The sequence below is a fragment of the Diospyros lotus genome, chromosome 6 (assembly GCF_014633365.1).
Source record: "Diospyros lotus cultivar Yz01 chromosome 6, ASM1463336v1, whole genome shotgun sequence".
NCBI classification, from domain to species: domain Eukaryota; kingdom Viridiplantae; phylum Streptophyta; class Magnoliopsida; order Ericales; family Ebenaceae; genus Diospyros; species Diospyros lotus.
Window position 1 is genome coordinate 3,984,940 of NC_068343.1, and position 25,846 is coordinate 4,010,785.

Here is a 25,846-nt window from a genome sequence, read left to right on the forward strand (position 1 = left end):
CATACAGCATAAATAATATTATTACTGTTCTATAAAATTTTCTTTTTATTTTACCTCTCCGTTTTAACTATCATACTTTTAATTCTATGAATTAACATCTTTGGTGATCCCTTTTTCTTCTTGAATAATTAATCCTAAATATTGGAACTGCTCTTTACTCTTAAGACAACTTAATCTCCAAATTTCATAATGACGTCATTCACATTTCTAATATTCACTAAACTGAAGTTTTAATTGTTTAATATTGAATTTGCTCAACTAAAAACCTTCAAATTTTAATGTTGTCTTTTCATAATTCTAACTTTATTATTCATGTCTTTGTCCCATTTACCCATTATTTATATATTAAGACGAGCACGTTATGTTATTCACATTAAATAACATAATATTTACTTGAGGAGGCAAGTAAAATGAGAATTCACCACTGGCACACCCATATCAGGCAAACCTTACACAGGCAGAAAAACAAATCTGTACATTAAGATACCTCTTTAATGATTTGAGTTAATCCATCACAAAAAGCATACAGATATAACACTATAAATTCTTAATATAATCTAATCATAATTAAAAAGTCTCAATATCTCCTTCCCAAAGTTACCACGGATTTTCAACCATAGGCATAATATGTCAAGACCATCAAAACCAAATTTTTAGAGTCATTACGTAACACAGACCCTGCAGAGCAAACACAAGGCATCCAGTCCTTGCTTCAACATACTTCGTATTGCTCTCTCTTCTGTCCTCGGCAAAAATAAACGCTGGCTAACAGCAAGTTGCATGTCATCTAGGTATCCATCTACTGTTAATTACAAGGAAAAAAGAACGATAACCAACCAACCCCCCCTCCATAAAAATATTTTTATATTTCTATATATATAAATGGATAAATAACTAAACAAAAAGAACACGCAAAATGGGTATAAAGCGTTAACATATTAAAAGAAAGGATTAATTTCTGGACAAAAATGGGGGCACGATTTACTATTTACCTAACCAAATTACATGGACTTCCAAAAAGGATTTACGAAACCGAATCGATTACAGATATTTGCTCCTCCGCCAGCATCTCCTGCTGAAATCTGGCGGATCTGCTTTACATCCACATTCTGGGGTTAGGGCATTCTCCCCCCTACTTTGTTGTCATTTCTACCTCCTTTTCATTTCCCTTTTTTTTTTTTTTTTCCCCTTCCAATCCTAAATAATATACATTTTAGCTCCGCACCTGTAATGTATTTACAACTAGGTGCATTACCTACCTCTGCTACTGCTGTTTTTCCTGCCACTGTTATTTACCCTCTGGACCCCACTTCCCCAGACATCATCTTCGTCATCACTGCCTGCCATTCGGTTGGACTTCCCCCCTCTCCTAGAAGGAGGTCGCCGCCTCTTGATGTTTGCAGTGTAGGTTGAGTAGTCTACAGTGTCCTCCTTTAAAGCAATCTTGAATTCCTGCACAGGTAAAATGCACACTTCATTATCATGGAAAAAAGTCACCTAGACCAAGCAATTTACTCCCATCACAAGCGTGTAAATTAGGTCCACAACAACAGCTGATATAGAACTATCATGACCCCGAGAATATGATTGTAATTGGGGGGAAATCCCTGGTGTATAAGTTGTAGAGCTAATTGCAGAAGTTTAGAGATTAGGCGGGAATAACTAGCTCTTGTATAAACAGTTAGCAATGCTGTTAAGAGTAGTTAGTTGGTTGTATTTTCTGTTATTTCCTTCAATTGTAAGCCTATAAAGAGGCTGGCATAGTTAGAGAAATGCATGATTTGAATAACAATTGAATTTCATTTCCCTCTCAATTCTCCTAGCTTTCCCTCGTTTGTCTCTCTTCTCCCACAATTCTCTTTGTTATGTTCTCTCTTTCCCTCCCTTTCTGCTCTTCCTTCCTCTAATTCTTACCAATTTACTTCCTAAACCCTAGCCAAACCCTAGGGTCGTAACAATAACCAACTCGATTGGGTGGCCTGTCCCCGGCTGAGTGATCAGAGCAATGAGAAAAATAGATCAGCTTAACTATGCACCAGTTTTAGAATGCCAAAGCATGTGCGAACATAGGAAGGTCTTAACTATGAACCAGTTTTCAACAATATCAGTTACAAAAAGGCGAATCTAAGGGCCCATTTGGTACCCGTTTTGTTTTTACTTTACTATTTTTGTTTTTCATTTTCATTACTTTGAGAACAAAAAATGGAAATTGGTCGAAGGCATGAAAACCTGACCAGACCAACTAGTTCAAGCAGAAAAACTGGAAACCAGTCCGATTCTAGCCAAAAAAAAAAAACCAGCCAGCTTTTTAATGAACCAGCAACTGGCTGAACTTCAGCCGCCCAGTTCCCCAACCCCTTAACCTCAACATAGCAAACCATTAAAGCCCATTTTCATCTTCATTTTCAGCAAGACCAGAATACATATCTGGTCATCCCCTTCAGGCACCAAGTCCCCCCTTGGCCCCTTCAGATATGGTTATTCTTACTGAACGGGAATCTGGTGTACCCCTACAACGGCATGAAGCTTTTCTCCATGATCAACAACGAAAGGTTACGCTAGGCGCAGTCTTTCTCTTGTGGGTTGATGGGTCCAAGGGAAAAGGGGAGAGGAGTTTTGGAGAGAGATGGGTCTACATTTTTTTCCCCTTTTTTTTGGTTGGGGGAGATAAGAGTCGAAGCTGAGAGCAGGGAAGCTTTTTAAGCAGAAAGTTTTAGTGAAAACTTCCAAGCAGAAGCTTTCTAAGCAGAAACCTTTTGGGAAAGCATTCCTCAACCCTAAAGCTTGTCCCTGCAATTTGCATGAACAAGTCTTGTCCCTCCAAATTGCTAGAGAAGCTATAAAAATAAAAAAATAAAATGTTAAAACAATTTTCTATATGTTATATTTTTAAGTAATTGTATAATTCAAAAATGAATGTCAAAAATATTAATTTTGATTAATTTATATATCCTTGAAATTTATCATTTTTATATTTATATTTTTAATTATTTTATATATTTATTTATTTAATAAAAACACATTCTGGTTCAAGCTCATTTGACTAGTGAAGCTTGTATCTCCACCCTTTTAATTCTGTAACCTGGTTACTCATTTTTGTTTTTAATTTTTTTTTTTTTAACTTCTCAAAAAAATGAAAAAGAAAGTGTTTTCACATTTTCATTCTCTTCGCTATCCTTTTTGCCTGAGAAGTAAAGAGTGGCTCCCTTGGGAGTCACTGCCAGAGTTGCTCGTGGATTCCAGGATAGGGGCAGAAGAAAAAATACAAAAAAAAAAAAATAGAAGATAAAATTAGAAACAAACTATATTTATTAGACTATATATTTAAGTTTTATGTTTTAAATGAAAACAAAAGCTAAGAACAAAAAATATGAAAACCAAAACCAAAAACTGGAAACAGAAAATTAAAAACTTGTCAAACTGCCCGTGCACTTTCTACAATTATGAATGACAAGCTGAAATAACAAACTTCAGATTTTATTTGGAACTAGAAAACATATATGCATTGGTAGAAAGTCTTGAATTACCTGATAACTTTGCAACACTTCTTGATAAGTTGTGGGCAGCTCAATCTGCATGTCACTAATGTTAAAGGGAATGTTCTGCTTCAACAGAACCTCCCCTGGTTTTATGGGTTCATTTGGAGAGAACTCCTGATTAAAGAGTCAATTATTACATGAGTCAGGAAGTAATTCACAATTTTGAATCAAAAAACTGAGAAAGAATAAGACAGAAGAGAATGGAAACCATCCTAAAGATCATTACCTGACACCGTCTGTCATTTAGACCATACACAATCTTTAGGTGCCTCTTTAGCTTTAAAAGTAGTCGCAATGCAGTAGCTGCAAGACAGTCAACCTGTATAAACAACACAAATATCTTACATATCATATCAGAACTCATTATTTTCCCAACCTAAAGAAGATATATATCACAAAAAAAGACATCTAAGGGCTTGAAAGAAAAAACTCCCACACATCGCACAGCATGTGAATCTCTCCATACTTGGTTTTGGGCTTGTTTCTTTTTCTTTATTTTGTGTTCCCTTCTTTGGTATGGGAGTTCACATTACTGAATCTCAGAAACCAATCTTTTCCTGGTTTGACAAAATGAAAACAACAGCGGGATCTTTAAACTACCTGGATTCTCCGAAAATCATCTTCAGATATGCCACATGAATTCCATGAAGCCCTAGGGTGCAAATCTAGATCCACTGATGCAGACTGATTATAAACATGCTGATCAGCTGACTCTTCCTTAAGTTTTCCATTAAGATCCACAGATATCATAGGACTGGAAACAGGTTGAAAAGGTACCCCCTGCTGAGTTATTCCATTACCATAAAGCATCTTTGCATCTTCAGGTAATGAATGCAAGAAGGCTTTCATATTTGCTTCAATTATCCCAGCTCTAACTTGCATAACTCGATTTATAGCATATATCAAGTAAAGAGGCTCATCAGGTAATGTGAAAGGGAGTAAAGCCAGGATTTCTGTGCAGTACCTGAAACACATTGTGAAGTCAACACACACACCCACACACAAAAGAGAACTGCAGAGCACAAGAATGCACACCAAAGAAAGAACTCACATCAAAAAAGGAATGACTGAATGGTTGCAGCTTGGAATATCAAATTTGCGCACTACAGATGACATAAATTTGTTCCTTGAAACACGATTACCACGGATCAGCTTATAGATTCGAGAAACACCAAACCTTGCATGAGTAAAAGAGCCAGCATCAAATTTCCCTTTCATACTATCTGGTTCCTTGAATTGAAATTTTTTGTTTGAATTCTCAGAACTTCCAGCCATGGATGTGATGAAAATAAAGGACATCTGAAGGCCATCTCCCAAACGGCTTTCAAAAAATGCTGGATACCTGGAAAGACACTTTCACTAGTTGGAATTAAGTATATAACAGAGTATCAGAAAAGTTCAAAGCATATAGAGGGCAATACTTTTCATTCATATTCATCAGCAGCTGATGAGCCAGCTTTGAGTTTGCCTCCTGAGGATCTGTTTCAAGGGCAATGAGGTATGGGACACAAGTAATAGGATGAACTAGACCTTGACGTAACACAATTTCCACAATCTGCAGTATTAATAAAGAAGAAAAAATAGTTAAAGATGAAAGTGGATACTGAAAGCACTAAGATGACTTTACTACAAAAGTAAACTGGATATTTCATGCATTCCAAGCCATAACCCAATATTAAAATGACGCAAACAAAGAAAATTTAAATTCTCCAGCTTTAAGGTCATTCATAGAGCAACCAAATGACCAATAGATCCAAGATAGGCTTCATGTGCATGCTCCAATAAATGATTCATATTTCCACGCGTGTTTGATTTGATTAGCTTTGTGGGCAGACCAGGTATATCATCAGAACCAAAAACCTTTAGACCAACAACCACAAGATTCGTACCTTCACAGCAGATTGGCGGACCTGTTCATTCACATCTAAACATCTTCCCAAGATGTTATCCCAGTATAACTGAATTATTCCCCCACAGATATTAGTATCACCAGCACCTGCAGCAACAGGAACACTGTGGCCACCATCTTCAGAGCAAGTAACCCCATTATTACTGGCTTTATCTGTTCCCATTTGACTTTCAGCATCAAGAAGATACTCATAAATATTTTGCAATGCTTGAATCTGTCCAATGAAATATTTTAGCATACGGATAGGTAGTAAAAGCAGAAAATAGAAAGAAAAGTTCATTACCTTAAGGCGCGTGTCAGTATTGGAAGAGAGTGTAGCCTCCAAAATTTTCCCAACATCCTTTTCCAACATATATTCAGGCCTAGCAATTAAAACATAACCTAATGCCTACAGAAATTCACAATCTATCATGAGTACAACTTAGATTAGACAAGATCTCTCCCTTCCTGCTGAAGCTGGGAGAGGTGACACAGATTCATAGATGCTAAAGGGGCATACCTGCAAAGATCTGACTTTGATGACAAAATCTTCTGCCTGAAGATATTTTTTGAACAAATTGAGGCTGTTCTTTACATCTATATTTCTGTTATTGGAGGAGGCTGTACTCAGTAAAGAGTTTCCATAACGAATAAGCAACCCAAGACAGAAAAGGGACCGCCCCACTTGCTGAAATTTGTAAAAAAATTAATCTTGCTAGGTATGTCTACCAAAAGAAGATAGTTCCAAAAAATAAAGATCATGAAAACCTATTAAAGAAGAAGAAAACAGAACTAAGGAAAAACATAAACTGCATCCAGCATGGATATTAAAGGATATTCCAAAAGAAGACCACCTCATGACGCAGAGCAATTTTTTTCAAAGAAATGTCCATTTTCAAGAAATCTACAACAATCAAATTATCAAGCATGTTAATCTAGTCAGAATGTCTGTTAAGAGATGTATTTTTCAAGACATCTACAGAGAAAGATGGTCCATTTACAAGATCTTTTTCATAGAAAATAGTTAAATTCTGAAGGGGAAGGACGATTGCAGAAATTGGTTCTAATAGAAAAATAGAAGATAAGACCAACCAAAAGCAATCACATAAGTGATCTTTTGGCAACCACATGAACTCAAGGATTTGGTCACATGGTTGAAAATGAAATGCTTATAACTCAAGGATCTCAACCTCATTAAGTCCCAGGATCTTGACCTACAAGCAAGAGTAAAACACATGTCTGACGGCGAGATCAAGGGGGCAACTAGCCTAAAAGACTAAGTGGTTTGGCATACAAAGTCAAATTTGTAATATACTATCAAAAAAGTACTACCAAAGGTAAATAATTGGGAAAAGCATAGCTTCCAGCTTTCATAGGAAACTAGTTTATACGGCAGCCCTTCCCCTTCAATTTGAAACCCCAGTAGTAATCTGGCAATGATACATTTTCCTTTATGACACAAACATTGAGGACATTCCAAAGAGATACTCATACATATGAATTATCAGGCTATTCAACTCTCCAAGCTTCTTCAAATAGAACTCACAACTTTTTTTTTTTGAGAAAACATGGAAGTGCAAGTCGTGCTGAGTCTTATTATTGCAATGGTTCCATTCCATATGTCTTATGCATTCTTTTTTATTTTATTATTATTTTTTGGGGGGTGTGTGTGTGTTGGTGGGGGCTGATACCAAGGGTGGTCCTAAACAGGGTCTTAAGTATGGCCAGGGTGCAGCAGAATCTTATTAAATGAGCCCAGACAAGGTGGGCTTATATCTCTTCATACCCTTTTGATCAGCAATAAATAAGATAAAAGGTGGAAAAGTGTATATTTAGGGCTCCAATTTAAAGCTATCATGCATGTGAGTGTTGATGAATATATGTAATTAAAACAATTAACATTCCCCCAAAACGGTAAATCCAGTGATTGCTCTTTCTTTCCTTAGCTTTTTTATATAATGTAAAATCTAACAGTAGAGAATCTAATGGTCCAAAGAATTTCTCAATAAAAGAAGGATAAGCTCAAATAGCACATCTAAAGTTCAATTCAGATTTCACTGAAAATATCAATCTTATACCTTCTACAACCAAAAGAAAAAAGGAGGGTTGCGTTAGGTAGCCACACCCAATGTAAAATCATTAGATCAAACAAATGCCAAGCCCATCTAGTGGGATAGAGGCTTGATATGTTGTCTTATCACCAAAGGAAAAACATGGTATACAAGTGCTCGATCACCCTTGGCTATCCAAATAAGAATGGCATCCAATCCTTGCACACATTTTTACAGCATAAGGCATAAACATTAAATTCCAATGATTGACTTGAAGCTTATAGGCTATATAACAGATCCAAGTTTCAGAATATAATTATTCACCAGCAGCCTATAAATAGCAAACGGACATGAATTCTCAATAAGGTGACAGCAAATGGTGCATATAGAACAATTCTAGAACAATTCTACAGCACTTCCAAAATCTTATGGCATGATATAAAATCCTCCAAACATCAGTGGACATGAAAATTAAACAGATTAAAAAACAACAGTTAAAGCAAATACAGAGATTATCAGCTTCAAGAAAGTCAATATATCATCTTGGTTACATAAAATGATGGAATGAATCAAAGTGTTGACACACAGACAAAAAAGATGCAGCTAGTGATTTCGAAAGAACCACCAACCAGCTTGTTGTCGAATCCCAAGGCATCCAAACGTTTGAAAAAAACCTGAACAAGATATTCAACTACAGCTGAACCTTTCCCCGCCACTTTGCTGACAGAACACAAGCACCTGAATAGGGAAGAGAATCAACTACTAGATATAGGAAAGGATACTCATAAAGCATACATTCAAATTATACACGAACACCAGAATGAAGAAGAGAACTGACTGCTAAATATGGAAATGGATAATTTCATAGAGCATGCATTTAATTAATGAACTAATTCATTAAACTCCATCTGGCATTACATAAAGAATATACATAACACTAACATTTGTTGGTAAATAATAAATCTTACATATTTCAATGATCAGTTATACCAGCTTGGTTGGTTTCAATAATATTGTGGTAAAATCCTGTTCATAGAATGCGTCCATAATCATTTTCAAATCATATAGAATGATATCACTGCAGATATGTTTAACAAACCCAAAGGTCTTCAAATGTCACTAAATTAACTGCCCTCTCTCTCTCTCTCTACACACACACACACACACACATCTGATGTGTGTGTGAGTGTGGAGGTTGGGGATGATCTGTTGATCTGATCTCTTTCCTTGCTGTTGATGAAGTGTCAATATTATAATTCCATTGCTACAAATTTAAAGTACTACAAAACCATGAAACAATCTCAAACTCCAATTTTGGGCTAATTTGATAGTTCAATTCCCACAATAAAATTTATGATTAAGGCATAAAAACAAATGCTCCTCCAAAAAGTAAGCACAAAACTTACCTTTCCACCCCTGCCAAAAATGATTTTAGAGGATGAGGATCCCACTATATTATCTTGAGTTTGCCATGCTCTAACAGCAGCTAACTTTTTAATTTGGCTTTACGGATTTCTTACCAAGAGTGATTAGAACCACATTTTGACAATTGCCATCATTTTAATTTGGACTAAAGTATATCACTGGTGCTATTATAGATAAAAAGATTATTCTTATATTAGAGAGAGTTGCGTTTTTCAGGCATTGTTCATTTGTCTAATCAGTGGATTTAGTGACATTTCTTTCTGCAAAAGAAGAGTACTTGAGTTTTGTCTTTTATATCTTTGAGAAATATTGCTGTTATTATTCTGTTCCATTATCCTATTGTTTCTACCATCTAGCTCGGATGCCTAATGCTTCTTTTCCAACTACTAATAATAACTAGAGTAATACCAATAACAACAACAATCTGGACAATGGAAAATCGATTCTAGAACTAGACAAGCTTCTACTATACAACTTTGAAAAACCAAGGAAACTTTTTTTTTTTTTTTTGCATTGTCTTCCATAACAATTCATAATGTGAGATCATCAAATGCAACAATCATAGCAGTAACACAGCAACCAGCTACACCCTCAATACAATCAAGAAGATACAACTAGATTAACACAGTGTTTTCAAGAATTACAGAGCTCTTCTATTGTATACTTATAGATAATCCAAAATAGAACATATATGGAACAAGTTGCTGACGTGCTCTATATGCTATATGGCCTTTTCCATTTCCTTTTTTATTTTAAGAAAACAAGGTATCAGTAGCTTCAACATATACTAATTTAAAGGTATATGCTGACCAAAAACTGAGCCACATACAACTCAAAGTCCAACTGTTAACATAAATTATTAGCTGATTTTTAATAAGTTAATTACTGAAGTCCTCAACAGGCGAACAAATTTAAGAAAACTGAGTACGCAAGCACTTTCAGATATAGCAAATAAAGCAGTAATATGCAACCAAAAAAAATAAAAAAGTATCATGTGAAATGTAAATTACTTGATACAGGCATGAACAACTGTCAAGAAAGAATGCCGAACGATCATTTGCTTCAGATCTTGTTCAAGTTCTTCCACAACATTCGGAGGTAGCTTTCGGATCAAGGGCAAAACTGAATCAATTACAAATATTATACTCTCTAGTAATTGTGCCACCACTCGATTGTCAGCCTGAAAGGAATAGAACAGAGTTAATGTGTGATGAAGCTCGTGACATACACCTAAATTTATCATCTATTAAATATCACCAAGTCCTAAAAGGGAAAACTGTAAAAATCTAGAATAAGGTGAATTATTAATACAAACAACTCCAGAATAAATAAAGCTGTATATCTTTTGGTTACATATAGAATGTGAAAGCACAAATACAGATGCATATACAAACCAAACAAAAGCACATTATTTTCCTTTTCTTTTCTTTGCCTAGCATGCTGGGGCCACGCCCGTGGGATTAACTTTAACCACTAGTCCAATACCAATTACAATCTACAATAAAATTCACCAGATTTTTATCACATAGCAAAGACATAAACCAACATTCTTGTGAAAGTTTCCCACATATATACCATTGTTTTTCCCTAGTGAAATGTCAATGTCCTCTGCCGGCAGACTCTAGTTTCTGGTAGTGGCTAAAACTCGAAAGTCACATTGAATGGTGTATCTTGCCCTTCTCTGTACAGTAGGATATATTTTCTATTCTCTATAACACTATCCCATTTTCCAAAAGGGAGGAGAGGTAATGCAGCAAACATGGAATAAAATTGTACCAATTGCCTAAATGAAAAAAGATGAATGGGAAAATGAAGACAAAAGGCAAAAAGAAAGGAGGGCAGAAGAATAAGAAGAAGAAGAAGAAGGGGGGTTAAAAAAAAAAAGAAGATAAATAAAAGAAACAAGGGTAAAAGATATGCAGAATATAGATCACTAATTATATTTCAATGCATTCTCTTGAAATATGACCCAGCCATATCAATTATCATCATCCAACACCATCTTATGAAACTTTTCCATATGAAGATGGTATTAGAACTTTATCTCATCATTCTCTCACTAGTGGATTACGTCAAGAAGGGTATTTGGCATAAAGTTTTTCACATCGTTCTTTTTCATGAATTTGTATTGTCAATTTGACTTTCAAAAGTTGATCAACATTATAAATGTTGTATCACTAACCCTAACTTGTTAGGATAAGGTGCAATCGGTGATGATGGTGACCCAGCCATCCAATTATATGCTACGTAAACTTGTGCAGTCTGCTTCAATTACTTTCTAAAGTAGAAATTTTGAAAGGAAAGTGGGGGAACAAGAGAAAAAATGAGCAATAGATGGATACTCATTGCATACAGAAAAGGTATAATACTGAACTATAAAACTGAGAGTAACCTGGCTCTTTAAATATGGCTGCAAAGTGATCACAAATTGTGAAGGATCTGAAGCTGGAGCACAGAGTGTGGGATCCACAACACAAAATGCATGTAGGAGGAGCACATATGGAAGTGTGCGCACCTCCACTTCCTCGTTATTCATTTCCTCAACCTGACCAATCACAAATTTGTCAACTTAAATCAGTATTACAAGAAAGAAGATAAAAATACTTCCACGAGATGCATAACTAAAGAAGACACACCTCCAATATCCTCTCCAGCAAGAACTTGCACATTAATTCACAACGCCGGCGTACAGATGCAAGAGAGAGGGGGTTGATGCCAACAGCTTTAGCAGATTGTGGTAAAAAATCAAGGGCTAAGTTACGTTTAATGATGGCAACAAGAAGCTGATGATTTGGCATCCTCCTTAACATCTCAACGATCTGTTCAGTTTTCTTGGCAACTTCCAGTGGAACAGAGCTACTGCCTCCAAAACCATGACTCTGCACACCAGAAGGTTCCTCAAACCAGAATTCATAAATGGTCTTGCAGACAAGATCCTGCAAAAACAGCACATGTAAGAACCCAATGCTTTTCTCCACCTATTTTCTAGGTCACCATCTCCATATATTCTTAATTAGTCTTCTCTCATTAATATAGGAAGAATGGAAACAAAACTGTAAAATATATACAGAATGGAAACAGCCTGTGAAGTGTGAACTAAAATATCCAGTGTGTAAAATATACACACATTGGATATTGCTTCCCAAGTACAATATGTCTATTAAGTGAATTATTGCATACAGATGGTCGTCAAATCATAAAACTAGGTGCAGTTTGGAGCTATTAGAATAAAGGTCCAGATGCAACCTACCTGAATACTGGATTCATCATCACTAACACGGGAAATAATCTCAATGCAGGCCCTCGAAAATTCTGAGAAGTTGGAACTTGACATGCACATCTCTCTTATGATTTTGATAGCTCGTTTTCGGACACTAACTCCAGTATCTTTTATTCTCTCAGCCACCTTCTCAAAATACTAAAAGAAACCCAAAGGAAGTAAAAAGAATCAGTACATCTTTATAAAATATGAACATTGCTAGTTCAATTTTCCATACCTGCAAACCAACATCCGGATGAGATGCAATATGCCGACCAACAATTTCCAATGCTGCTTCTCTGACAGAGATTGCAGAGTCACAAAACCTTCCTTCAACAGCTGTTTGGACAAGTTTATCACGTAAAACCTCTGGATCAGCTTCTATTATGATACTAACCTGTCCTCATCATAATAAACAAAGGATAAGGGTTGATGAGTTGACAGAGAGAGACAAAAAGAAGATGCTTCATACAGAATGAGGGTGTTCCTACTTACCGCTCGTAATGCCTTGGCACGAATCACAGGAGAATTCTCCCTTAAACTTGCCTGGAAACCATCACATCATAAAAATGAATTATTACCTCAACTAAACCTATAGAAACTAAGCCATGAATAACTAACCAGAAGCACATGAAGAATCTTATCAAATCCTCGGGAGAAGGAATTATTTTGTCCCAAAGCTAAAGCTATCTTTTTGACTGAATCCCTAGTCAATAACGAGGAATTAATCCCAGAGTTGCGCACAATGGCTTTTGATTTCAGTCTTGCAAGGTAGTAGTAGAGTTTCTGCTGATAGTCTGGATCATCTTTGTACCATAGGCAAAGATAGAACCTGCACATTATTATCTCAGAAAGACTAGCAGTGCAAAAAAGAAACAATTTAACAAAGAAAATAGCTACTTTAATTACAAACCAGCGCGTAAATAGATGCACATCATCAGCAGAAGCACCATCCTGGAGGTAATTCAAAAGCATCTGCTGAACAATCTCTACGCTCACAATTGAATCAGTATGTGCAGAAGATTTTTCTGACACGCTATTGTTTTTTGTGCTGCCATCATTGCAATGGGATTTGCAGTATGACTGTAAAACAATTAGTTGTTTCTTGCAGTGACAGAACTGACAGTACCATCCACGGTTAGGAGCTTCATGTTCTCTAACTCCCATGCAATCTGCATGAAATAATCTTTGACAACCTTGACATAAAAACAATGGTTTTCCAACCCTTCCATCAGTACATATGGCACATGCATCATTTGGGTGACTGCATTCAGCATTATCTTGAGAAACCAACTCCTGCACTATCCAAAATTTTTCCCCCCTGTAAAGTACAGAATCATGTTTCAACCTTGCAGCAATAGTACCAAGGAGATCGATGGCCATAGAACGTGCATGAATATCTTTTGACTTGAGCCCAGCATTCTGGAGTAGTAAGACACAGAAAACCTGCAAATAACTGTCCCTTAACATGAAAACAAATGATGCAACAGGGAAAGGTGAGACTCCATGTACCATACCTCCAGAATGGGTGCGGAAGCAGGATATTCAGGGAGATGCAATGTTGTAAGCAAATCCATAACAAGATTTTCCATCAGTGCCTTCAATTCAGAAGCATCCTGAGTTTTTATACTTGCAAGTCGCTGAAGGACTCGACTCCAGAAAAGGCAGCATGTTTCAGTCACAGCCTCATGGCATTTAATAGGGTAACTGACATCAAGTGAGACCTCAAAAATAGTATTTCCATTTGATGTTTCACTCAAAGCCTCAGGAAGATTTGCAGAAGAGTGAACCAATTGAATGAGCAACCCAGTGGCCATCTGAATCTGCCTCTGTTCCTCATCAGGGAGATGATAAGTTCTTGGTACTCGCCTTGAGTTTGGCAACTTCAAAAGCAGCTGAAGGATTTCATCTATCACATAAGTCCGATGCTGGGTGTATTTGTAAAAAATCTGCAACACAGTGATAAAATGACAAGAAATTTAGACCAACAGGCAGTTGTAAACCTGTCTAAAGAGGAAACTGCCAACCCAAAATGAAGAGGATGGATTTCAGTACCCTAGTAATTAAACTGATAGCTTTCAGTTGCAAGAGCTGGATATTATCTACCAATAAAGTTGAGAAGCTTGTCTTCAGCAATTGCAGAATGCAACTATCTGATAGCCGCTCTATTGTTAACAAATCCTTGAGAAAACCAAGAATGGTGCATAGTTTCTGAAGTATAGTGTTCACAGCAGAGGAGACCCTAACAAGGCAAAGACATGAAGATTATAAGAAGAAGAGTTATAGTGGTAGAATCCAGAAAGATCTAAATGCTTTTAGAAGAATATCAAAACAATAAGCACACTTGTTCATTGATGATTTCTTGACTTTTGTAGTCCTAAAAGTACGCCTTCTCTTGCTTGCAGAACCAAAATCAGCATCAAACTCCTCATCCTCTTCACCTGAAGATCACAGAATGAGCATTAAAAGAAGTTAGATTAACAAATCTAGGAGGATACAAAGATGACATTCCCTGCAGAAGTTTAATTACCTTCAAGAGTCCCATTATCAACAGGTTTGTGCAAAGCACGATATGCAGGATCACAAGCTGACATAATGTCCCCAATTTGGCGCCTGGAGAACTCCAAAATTCTTTCAATAATCTGATATGGATAAACAACAATCATACAAAGAGAATCATACTTCTACATAGTAGGTCAATACAAGTACACAAAACATAAGGGTCTGCAGGAATACAAATCATGTAATGTAGCAGAGTATGGCTAGATGTAAGATACAGGTCAGACAAAAAATGTACCTCTTCTTTATATAGCTGCTTCGGCATGTCACTTTGAGACATTATGGCTAGAGCAGCATGAATGGATTCCAGAGCACCAGAAACTGAGGACACTACATCTGAATCTGACTGGAATTTCAAGTTAATATTAGGATCATCATCAAAATAAACCATAAAAAACAAGAACCCAAAGCAAGAAACAGCAAACATATACACACACAGGGATGCAGAAAAAAATCTATAACGGGCCTTCTGTTTGGTACTTGAGAGCAAACTTGAAGTTCAGAGAAAGCGTGATTATAGTAACAAATTGGTCCTACCAAAATAATCTCCACAAAATATGCAGTTCCCCTCAAATCTTTTTCAGATAAGGCTTCCTAAAATTTTCATGAAAGCTACAGAATTGGCCAGAGGGTCTTTATTTCTTCCTTCACGTCTAATTCTCTAAACTGAAGAACCACTTTCCTGGGCCCACTGCTGTCATAAAATGGCCAGGTCAGTTCAATGAAGAACAGGAAGCTCACCCAGTTTGAAAGGGAAAGGTACAATCTGACCCAAAAATCAATGGGAGCTGTTAAAAGTTGTTTAGAGTATAGGATAAGAAGATCAGTGAAAGCAGTGTATTTTGAGAGCTAATGAAGTATTAAATAGAAGTTCATTTCCCAATATGTAATTAGTAATAGTTGGGGGGTTAAACTGTAAATAGTTAATAATCTTCAGTGGGATATCCGCCCACTATTATAAATAGAGGGCAAAGGGGTAGCAAGAGTGGCAGATTTTCTCAGTCTATTATATCGAGCGGACATTCATTTAGAGAGAAAGGCTAGTGAGCAAGACAGCTTTATAATCTTGGAGAATGAGTGTTGGATGTACTCGGGAATAGGAGAAATTTCTCAAGCTGTTGTACTGATCATTCTTGATAATAAAGAAGACTGCTCTTGGTGGGTGTTTGAAGGCTGGATGTAGGGTTGCAATCACTGCAATCTGAACCAGGATAATCTGTTTGTTCTTCTTGTTGGTTAGCGTTTCTGTCCTGTTTTTCAATTCCGTTTTTCTTGTTTCTGTTTCGTATAATTTTCTATTGTGTGATTGACAAATAAATCCGAGAGGGTTTGTGAGGATGTGAGAGGATTGTTCTCGCCTAAATATTCTCATCTAAGTGTGTCTTGATCAGTTTTCTTGTGGGATCTAGTGACTACCAGTGTCCCCAGGTATAACAGGAGCATTTAGGAATTCAAACTGGGCAATTGGTGTAAAGCAGTAGACATGTTTGACGACTCCACATCTGTTTTCTGTTTGTTTCCCGCTTTACATATAAAGGAATTAATGGTATGAATGAATAAAATGCATTTAATTTTACATTACCAGTAGAACCAATTGACTCACACCCCATGAACAAGGACTTTTTTTTATAAATAACAACGGATGGGCATTAGTGATACGGTACAATTCGTGTTAAAGGACAACAATGAGAATAGTGATGATAGTGACATTAATCATGAAAGGGAGGATAATTAGATATAAATTTAGAATTATTTCTCATTGTTTTAAGACTTTATGACTTCTGATTTATGAGTCTAGGACTTATGTAAGACCTATGGTTAATTTTGGAATCCTTAGTAGCTTATTGTAATGCTATACTGATACATGATATCAATATTGTTAAACGTGGGCTAAATCTACTATTTTGAGTGCTTTCTTCGTGTTTTAGGTATAAACATCTTTTAGAATATTTTTTAAGCTATTTATCAAATTGATATGATTCACGATTCGGAAATTAGGTCTTTTGATTCACAAAATGTATCTCAATTTGATAACTATGGTTTTGTCTAAATTCTAATCCAAATCTAGAAAATAGGGAGAGATATGGCACAGTTAATTGGGAGTAGGTTAAGAGCGAAATCTGCTCACGTTCATCTAGGTATGCTTTTATTCTTCTTTTTTTCATAAATAAAGAAAGTGATACAAAACAAGCAAGCACCGCCTATAGAGGGGCTGGGACCAGAATAACTAAAATGGCTCCTCAAGAAATTAAACGAAGGAAGATAAATAAAAATGAACATAATTGAAGGACTAGAAAAGGTAAAATAAGGACAGAACCCTTGGAGGCAGAATGTTCACACCCAAAAAAGCTTTATTACTTATTTCCTGCCAAATGTGCCAAATTACCGCAGGGGGGAAAGAAAACTGAAAAGGAAAACACAAAACAAACAAAAAAACAATATTTGCCTAGTATAACTATATTTTTTTAAGATAAGTTTTCTACTTCTTCCTTCTCTTTTGGTAGCAAGTAACATGCTTGAGTATCTAATTAAGATTGTCAGCAAAGAAATTTGAAGGCATATCAATAATATCTATCGCAATAAATTTGACAAAGATCTTACAGTAAATTTTTCTCATCCAACAAATAAAGATCTACTACAATAAATTGAATGAGAGCAAGCTGCAAATTCAAGGACAAGACGCACATGCACAACATGATATCAGCATGTACACGTAACAAGTCCAAAAGGAGTAAGATACAGACACCTATCACTGGTTGAAAAAGTGTCCAGCACAACTCCATAAATGTGTCTATACCAATTTAGGGGAAAAAAAAAGTGAAATACAGGAAAACATGATCAGAGAGTAGCAACTAGCAAAATCTTGCCATCTATAAAGATTAAACTAGCAATACCCACGGAAACTCATTTTTTAACTCACAAATTTTGATACGACATTATGACATTCAAATTTCCAAGAGAGCAGATATATGACGAGAAGCAATACATCATAAATTAAATTGGCTTTATAGAGGAGATTAACCATGGAAGTCAGTGTCATAATTTTTCTCTTTTTTTTCTCTAAGTGAATAGGTTCACACATTGAAGATAGCTTGGGAACGTAACCAATACAACAACAACCACAAGACTTAATCCACTAGGCGGAGAAGATGAAACCATTAATTTCAAGTAATAGCCACAAAGACAAGCAGTTGAACAATTGCCAGATTAAGCAGTAAATATGATCAAGCAAATTGTACAAGAACATTCACTTAGGTAATCTTGAATAGTTTGGTAGGTGCCACCTAGTTCTTTCTTTATTATTTCCAATTTAATTGCTCATGAATTTAGTATATGTTTTGAATTCACATTTCTAACAAAAATAAACTTGATATCACACAGACAAAAGAGTAATAATTTTTCAAATAATTATGTGTTTCAGGCAGTATGGGCAGGGGAAAAGAAGAAAGAAGAGAGGGCAGGATTAAACATGTACAAACAGGTTGTTGCTCCTCATGGTTTTCGGGATCTCTATTTATTTTTTCCTCTACAAAAAGCTTTTCATGTCATTTGATACCAGTGGTAGACCAAGAGTAGCCCATTGTTTTCACTTTTCAGACCCATATGGCCCAGCCAACCCACCCACCAACACACATACTGAGATGCGCACAAAAAAAAAAGGAAAGAAAAACACAAACTCCACCCATGTCTCCTTCAATGCGCATTGGTAATGTGACAAAAGCACAATAGGCTTTCTTCTACAGTCTATTCTCGACTAATGTTCTAGGTAACAACTCAAATCTATGAAAATTCAGCAGAGCCGAACTATTTCACCGGGCCTAGAGAGTCTAGCTAGATTACAGGCACTTCATTTATATTGCTAACAAGCAGTAACTGATAAGCATGCGAATTCCTAGAAACAAAGAAATTTCCAGCCTATGGCTAGCATCAGCTTGGCTTGGTCTTTTGCATGTTCCTAATTGTTCTTGGCATAGCAAATTCATATGAGCTGCACTCATAAAGGTCAGAATAAAATATGCAAAGAAATTTTTTGGCCACAAGGGGCAAGAACACGTGTATCTTCATGGAAGTTGCACATCACTAATCGTGATGAAATATTGGCATCTTTGCTTGCATATTGTGGAAAAATTGTGTTGATACACATTTTTTATTTTATAGATTACTTTTGAAGAATTTTAAAAACCAATCCTACAGCAGAAATACTAATATTCCAAAGAACTGAAGTCATCAATACTTGGACCATTTGGCAAACTGATCTTTAGTGGAGGGAGCAGGGGTAGCAGTAATTAAGTATCATATTGAACACAGCCAATCATATTCAAAGCAATCTCTGGCAATTATCACATCCTGAAAGTTAAAAAAATTAGAACACCGTTCACAATAGCACTACCAAAATTTCAGCATACATATTCACCAGACTAGCATTATAACACAGCAGATTCCAGGCAGTTGCAGTTTGCTTAAAAGATATATTTTCATTATTGAGAAAGTTGTTTGTGTACAGAACAATAAGATCTGGAAGGTAGATTAGAAATTAAGAAGATATACTCCAAAGATAAAAGACTAATACTTTGAGCATATTTGCACAAACACTACCCCAATAAAACCAGAAATAGGGAACCACGGACCAGACATTTACTTCCTTGACCTCCTTAGAACACTTTCTTTCTATTTTAATGAAGAATGGAAACACACATGGGGGAAGGGGGTACAAACCAAGAACAACCACCTCCTTCACAACCATGTCAGTTAGCAAGGGGAAAAAGGTCATAAACCACAATTTCAAGAGAATTCCATTCAACAATTTAAATCATTTCACTTACAAGTTACTCATGTCATTGGTATGAGAAACTGGGAAAAACTATAAAATACATTCCCATCAAGACCAATGAGTCTCAGCATCAATGTAGCCTCCTTTTCATGTAAAAACTGATTTTAAGTTAATGATGAGGAAAATTTGGCAATGGTTATAATCTTGTACCATCTCTATCAGATAAAAATATCCAGAGATATAGATACACTCCCACATCTGACAAGTATTCAGAATTTTCCCCAAAAAATTTCATCAAAAACAAATGGTCAGTCACTGCTCAATGAAAACAAAAATAGACAAGCCAATTCTTGTATTTGGGTTGTAGATTGAATTATATTTTGCATCAATAAGGAGAATATTGTCAATTTGACATGCACCAGTTTCCAGAAAATGCATAAGAACCTCACATGATGAGACCATATGAAGAAGCTAAGCAATTCAGAAACTACTGATTATTGAGATACAGGACAGAATGCCACCACAAAAATCACGTTAGACAGAATAGCACAAGGTCCCAACATGAAACCAGAAAGAAAAAAAGAACTCGAAAGTACAAATCTGCCAATTTAAGCTGGACAATTGTATGCCCTGCTACAAGTAGAACAGAAACACAGATTGTAAACTTACATGTTCACATTCATTAATTGATAAACCTTCTGCACGATGAATCTGATGATCTAAAACCCTCAACAGTCTCACAAGGACATCAACAGGAACCAAATGTAGGACTTTCTTTGCTCGGATAGATACAATCTCATTTACAAGCATTCTAAGATCAGAAACAGGCAATTGTAACCATTCTGCAGTAACATCCTGGTCATAACTAGGAACTTCTGCTCTGCCACAAAACTCCTCCAAGGACTCACAGAAACCTTGTATGGCAGCATCTAAGGGAAGAGAAGCCATAATTAGGTTATTTAAATAAGATATGGAAAAATATAAAAGAAAAAAATGAAGACATGCAGTTTGCAAAAACTAAGCTAACCCTGAAGCTTGCTTGGATCTGGAGCAGTTGATGATGATTGTTCATCAGGTCCTTTCTTCTTTACTTTTGGTTTTCTGGAAGAAGATGTAAATGTATCCTGCAAATTGTAATAAATTTAGAAAATGCTTATAATTTAATCAACATATGCTGCAACAAAATGCTGCTTGCATACATTAGCAAGAACATTGTCAGGTTGATGACCATGAGCTCCTCCAAGGTCTCTTTTCTGTTGACTGACAATAGGTATACTTTGATCAAAAGGCTTTTTCTCAGAAGCTGTAGTGCTATAAATTTGCTCCTTAATAGGACCTGAGAAACTTGAACAGTGCAATAAACAATAAGCGCATCAACATTAATTAGCCTCAAGAAACATCCACTCCATCACTAAGAAAAAGATAATAAATGGTTAATAGAAAATCTATCATCATCCAAAAATATTGAAGCAAAAATACTCAGCAAAATAAAGAACTTCAATAAATCAAAACCCTCATTGACCCTATTGGTAATAAGACTTATGCACAAGCATAGACAAAGATCATGTTTCTAGATCCATATCATAACGGTTATCAAAAATAAACAAAGTCATGTAAAAGCTGGTAAAAACTCGTATTACTGGCAAAACCAGCACATCAGATCTCAAAAATAACTTATTCAATCAATTAAGTGTAATATGTAGTTCAATAGTTTAGAAATAGAATAGTCATATGCAATTTAAGCATGATAATTGATGTTCTTATGTCATCAAGACACATTCTAACCTAAATAACCCACCATAAATTAGTTTTCTTTTCTTTTCTTTTTTGTTTTCGGCTAAGAACCCACCATAGATTTCTATTACCAATAAATGATATTAGGTAATCTGCTGCAATTGTCTTAACTTAAACTTGGCAGTTTATTTAACATTCATGAAATCATTTAATATGTGAATCATCACTACAAAATATGTTGCCCAGTCTAACTAGTTGAATAAAATATTTGAACCAGAAAAAGACCAACCTGAATGCTTTCATGGTCACTAACTCATCCAGTTTTTATGACTGATTGCACATCAAGTTGTAAGGTACAAAGCTCCCAGCTACGAGAGGGTCAGGCAATATTTTTGCATGCAGTTTTACAGTTGCTTTGCAAAGAAGCTATTTCCACAACTCAAACTTGTTACCTTCCGGTCACAAAGAAGCAATTGTACCTCTACAGAGAAAACCTCAAACCCAAGCTCACTGAATTGAACCTGAATCAACTACTTTATGTGCTCAGGCAAACTTGCAACTAATACTCAGTAATGAGCCAAACACTTCGCTGATACATGATATAGAATGGAACATCTATACACATATACAAGGGGGGGGGGGGACCTTCATAAAATGATAAGCCAGGGACAAGGATCAAAATGAGACAGCAACAACATTAAAGCACCAAAACGGCAGTGAAGAACAGCCAACTTCATCAAAAACCCCATCCACCCCCACCCCACTCTCAACTTACACATAACCAGATCCAGGAACTACTAATCCATACCACAAACTCAAACCAAATGGTCCAAGTCCATTAAACAGTCAAACCGAACAAGTCCAAGTGAAGCTAATTCTTACACATAGGGCAGACCCAGTCTAGGGCACCAACCTCAAATACTGTCATAATCAAGCTCTGACACCACATTGTGGGGTCCGCTCCCAAAATTTTCCTTCATTAGAGCTCTGACATCACACTTGAGGGGATCCTTAACTTTCCGATCACCCTTAATTAATCAATTATCTATTGACTATACAGAACTAACCAAAAAAAAAAATATTTTATGTAATTTCCTAACACTAATGACTCCACAAACCCCCAGAACTTACCATTTTTGTTGGCCAAATACCATCCCCATGGAAGATTGCATAGTGGATGGCAAAGCTGGGAAGCTGTTGTCCCCATAATCCGACCTTCAACGTCTACCAGGGACAATAAGGAATGAGAAACAATCCCCTCGGAACCTCTATGCCTGCACCTTACGCAGCTCAATAATCATTATGCCCCTCCCTAAGACTCCTCAAACTCGCAAAGATTCCAAAAGAAAATCCAATAATGATGATCAAAACTTGACTAAAGATGCATAAAACAGAATCCATTACCAAATTTCTAGTCAAACATGCATCTGTTCTAACAGCTATAATACAAAACCTAACTCACAAGATCAGTATCTCATTCAAAAGAGACCACTAAATTTCATCAATTGTATCATCTAAGCAAACAGAATCTCATATGGATTTTTTCTTAAAACAAGCAAGAAGGAAAATAAAAAAAATATTTTTTTTAGATTCTTTATTTACCTGGTGAAGCATATTCAAATGCTTCAGAATTGCATCGAATAACTTCATCATAAAGATCTAGATGCTCCAAACAGCCATAGGGAAGGCGAGTTGCTTGAGCTCTAAGATTCCTGCAAATAACACCCAATAAGACCAAAGAACCAGCACAAATGGCAACAAAATGCAGTAACCCTTGCCTAGTAAAGCATGCATTAGATTCAATCCTTTACCTCAAGAAGCCTGTTTAAACTTATAATGATTAGAGATGTAAGACAAGTACCAATCAAGCTGCCTAGAATATTTGTAAGGAAGAGCTTGAAATCAGGCAATTTCCAAAGTATCAAGTTACAGGATATGCAAAATAACTAGACTAAATGTTCTTATACAGCAGTGGAACCAATGGCTTCTAGCTACTGAAAAAGTAAAATGGTAACAAAAAAAGTGCCCATGCATGCTTAGGCTTGGATTTGACTCAGAGATGTTTTGAGTTCAGAAGAAAGAATACTCTTGAATTGAGAAAAGTAGGCTGAGATGGTAAAGTTCTTTCCCGTGCAAAGCTCCCTCCCTCCCTCCCATGCATGCTTAGGCCTGGCTTTGACTCCGAGATGAGTTTAGAAGAAAGAATACTCTTGAATTGAGAGAGTAAACAGAGATGGTAAAGTTCTTTCCTGTGCAAGCTCCCTCCCTCCCTCCCTAAGCATGGCTTTGACTCCGAGATGTTTTGAGTTTAGAAGAAAGAATACTCTTGAATTGAGAAAAGTAAACAGAGATGGTGAAGTTCTTTCATGTGCAAGCTCCATCCCTCCCCCCCCCCCCCCCCTTCTCTCTCTCTCTCTCTGGGATGTTGCAAGATTTCTTACTATCGCCTACATTGTGGCTTTAAAAGCTCATCTACTTATTTTATTTTTTAAGTAAAAATCACCTATTTAAATTTACTACTATCATTTTACTAATAAGTTATGTTGCAGTTGAATTACAAAAACAACATATCAAGCCTTAATTCCACCAGGTGGGGTCAGCCACTTGAATGCTAGCTCACCAATCATTTCTATCTATGGACATGTCAAGTTACAATAAAGTAACTCAATTTGATTTATATTTCACCAGTGGATCTGCTTAGAAATTTCAATGGCAACAGATGACAATAATCTCAAACAACTAAACAAAAAAAGAGTTACTCCCATCTTTTGGTTGGCTTCAATTACATTGAAAATAATTGCAGGATTTTCACTCTAACCAATAATCAGTTTACAGGACCTCTTTCCTTTTCCTTTCTACTAAGACATGACATGTCCATAGTTAATTACACACAAACATTAATGCAAGGAAAAGCAATCATGGCGGTGCTTTGTCCTTATTATTTGTCTTTCACCTCATTAGCAATCACATTTCCAATAAATATTTCCCCTTAATCAATGGAAAATGCCTGCAGATTTTGGCCACGTATGAACTTGCATTCAGTCTAACACATCACTTACATTCCTATATTCCTTCAGAACCACTAATTTTAGAAATGTATCAGAAGACAGGTAGGTGGGCATTTGTGTGTGTGTGTGTGAGAGAGAGAGAGAGAGACTGTCCATCCTGGTCTCTCTCCAAAACAGTTTGTTTGATTACTGGACACAACAGCAAAACTGATACAAGGTTCTCTGATTCTAGCACAACGATACAAAGAACCAGTCACAGTGACAAGCACCGTTACTGGACACAACTCCCAGAACTGGACCCAATGTCCAAAATCATGCAATCAGAACTCCTGGTGGCAGGCAAGTGAATGCATAGTTATCTTATGATTTTCATAAGAGACACATAAGCCTTTAAGTTCAAATATTTTCCCCTAAATTGTGGAGCATGCAACATCTAATAATTTATATTTTTGTATTGTATTCTATTCGAAAAGACAAAGGAACCTATGTGTTAAACTTTTGAACCACGTGGAGTACATGTTTTGCGTGCAACACACAACCAACAAATACCATCTGCCCTATATTTAATATGAAAATTTTAACTCTATCCACTACACTAGGAAGGGGGTGATAAAAATAACATCTAGAAAAGCTAATTTACAATATGTGATGCACTGTGAGTAAAATTGAAACGACAAAATGGAACTTGATCTCTCTTCTGCATCCACGTGAGACTGCAACTTGCAGCATAATGTCTGAACAGTTGCAATGTAAAAGGAGGATGTAACTACTGGAATAAGTACTGTAATTTTATCACACATCCAGATTTTTCTCCTAATTCCCGCTGAACCATAACCTAAATGCAATAACCGCAACAAAATGTACAGTTCTAAATTCAAATTACGTGAATAGATAAGGTTCCAGGAATGAAAAAACAAAAAAGGATAAGGTTCTAAGTCAAACTGTAAGAGTGAAATAAACAACTGCAAGAGTGAATTCCGCTAATACGTGCAAGTATCTGATTAAGTTCAGTAACCAGCACTTTTTTAGCTTTTAATTGTAATTGAAGCTTGGAAAACGAGTACGAGGTAATACTCACAAGTAAGAAACGTCGGTTGCTGCGAGGAGATCAGCAATCTTGCTGGCCTGATTGAGCACCTCAGTCCGATTCAACGACCTGGCACTGCTCTGCTCGTCGAACAGCCGGAGCTCCTGGTCAAAATCTCCGCAAAACACGGGAAGCGAAGGCAGCGGCAAGCACGGTGCGACTTCGGAATGGACTGTGTTCGAAAGGCTGATGCCCTTGGGAGCTCCAACGCCGGAATTCGACATTGATCAACCAAAAATACAGCGATACACGGTGTACAAGCATCTACCGACGCTCATTGACACTTCAAAGACAGGAATTGAAGTGTATGTAGCGTGAATTAGGGTTTTAGTGAACGAAAATGGTTGACTGCTGTGGGTACGAGGCGAGCCCTAGAGAGAGAAAGGGGGGAGACGAGAGAAGCAAATGGCGGGGAAAGAGTAGAGAAAAATTTGTGGAAAAATAGTCCAAGTTGTGAAGTTACGGAAATGACCCTCCTTTCTTAGCTGTCTGTAATCTGTATGGTGCACGTGCAAGCTTGTTAAG

General features: G+C 36.5%; 1 protein-coding gene across 3 annotated transcripts; it reads right to left on the reverse strand.

Annotated features, from left to right (window-relative positions):
• Positions 1-919: 919 nt before the first annotated feature.
• Positions 920-25,739, reverse strand: LOC127805032 (sister chromatid cohesion protein SCC2). Of its 3 annotated transcripts, none has more exons than XM_052342197.1 (28): positions 25,313-25,739; positions 22,829-22,938; positions 20,692-20,828; positions 20,520-20,616; positions 20,162-20,421; positions 14,960-15,067; positions 14,693-14,804; positions 14,507-14,603; positions 14,218-14,404; positions 13,680-14,111; positions 13,076-13,584; positions 12,784-12,994; positions 12,658-12,708; positions 12,401-12,559; positions 12,154-12,321; positions 11,540-11,839; positions 11,296-11,448; positions 9,914-10,083; positions 8,108-8,216; positions 5,948-6,115; positions 5,732-5,836; positions 5,429-5,662; positions 4,961-5,094; positions 4,591-4,881; positions 4,140-4,503; positions 3,766-3,858; positions 3,528-3,653; positions 920-1,452 (listed from the first exon to the last, which is right to left on the reverse strand). In XM_052342197.1, exons 1-28 carry the CDS (start codon positions 25,543-25,545, stop codon positions 1,252-1,254), a joined length of 5,319 nt encoding a protein of 1,772 aa, XP_052198157.1. In that variant the 5' UTR covers positions 25,546-25,739; the 3' UTR covers positions 920-1,251. The 3 variants fall into 3 exon arrangements, with proteins under 3 accessions (XP_052198157.1, XP_052198156.1, XP_052198158.1); XM_052342196.1 differs by having other exon boundaries at positions 13,076-13,608; XM_052342198.1 differs by lacking the exons at positions 22,829-22,938; positions 25,313-25,739 and adding an exon at positions 22,358-22,401 and having other exon boundaries at positions 13,076-13,608; positions 20,692-20,836.
• Between the last annotated feature and the right edge of the window lie 107 nt (positions 25,740-25,846).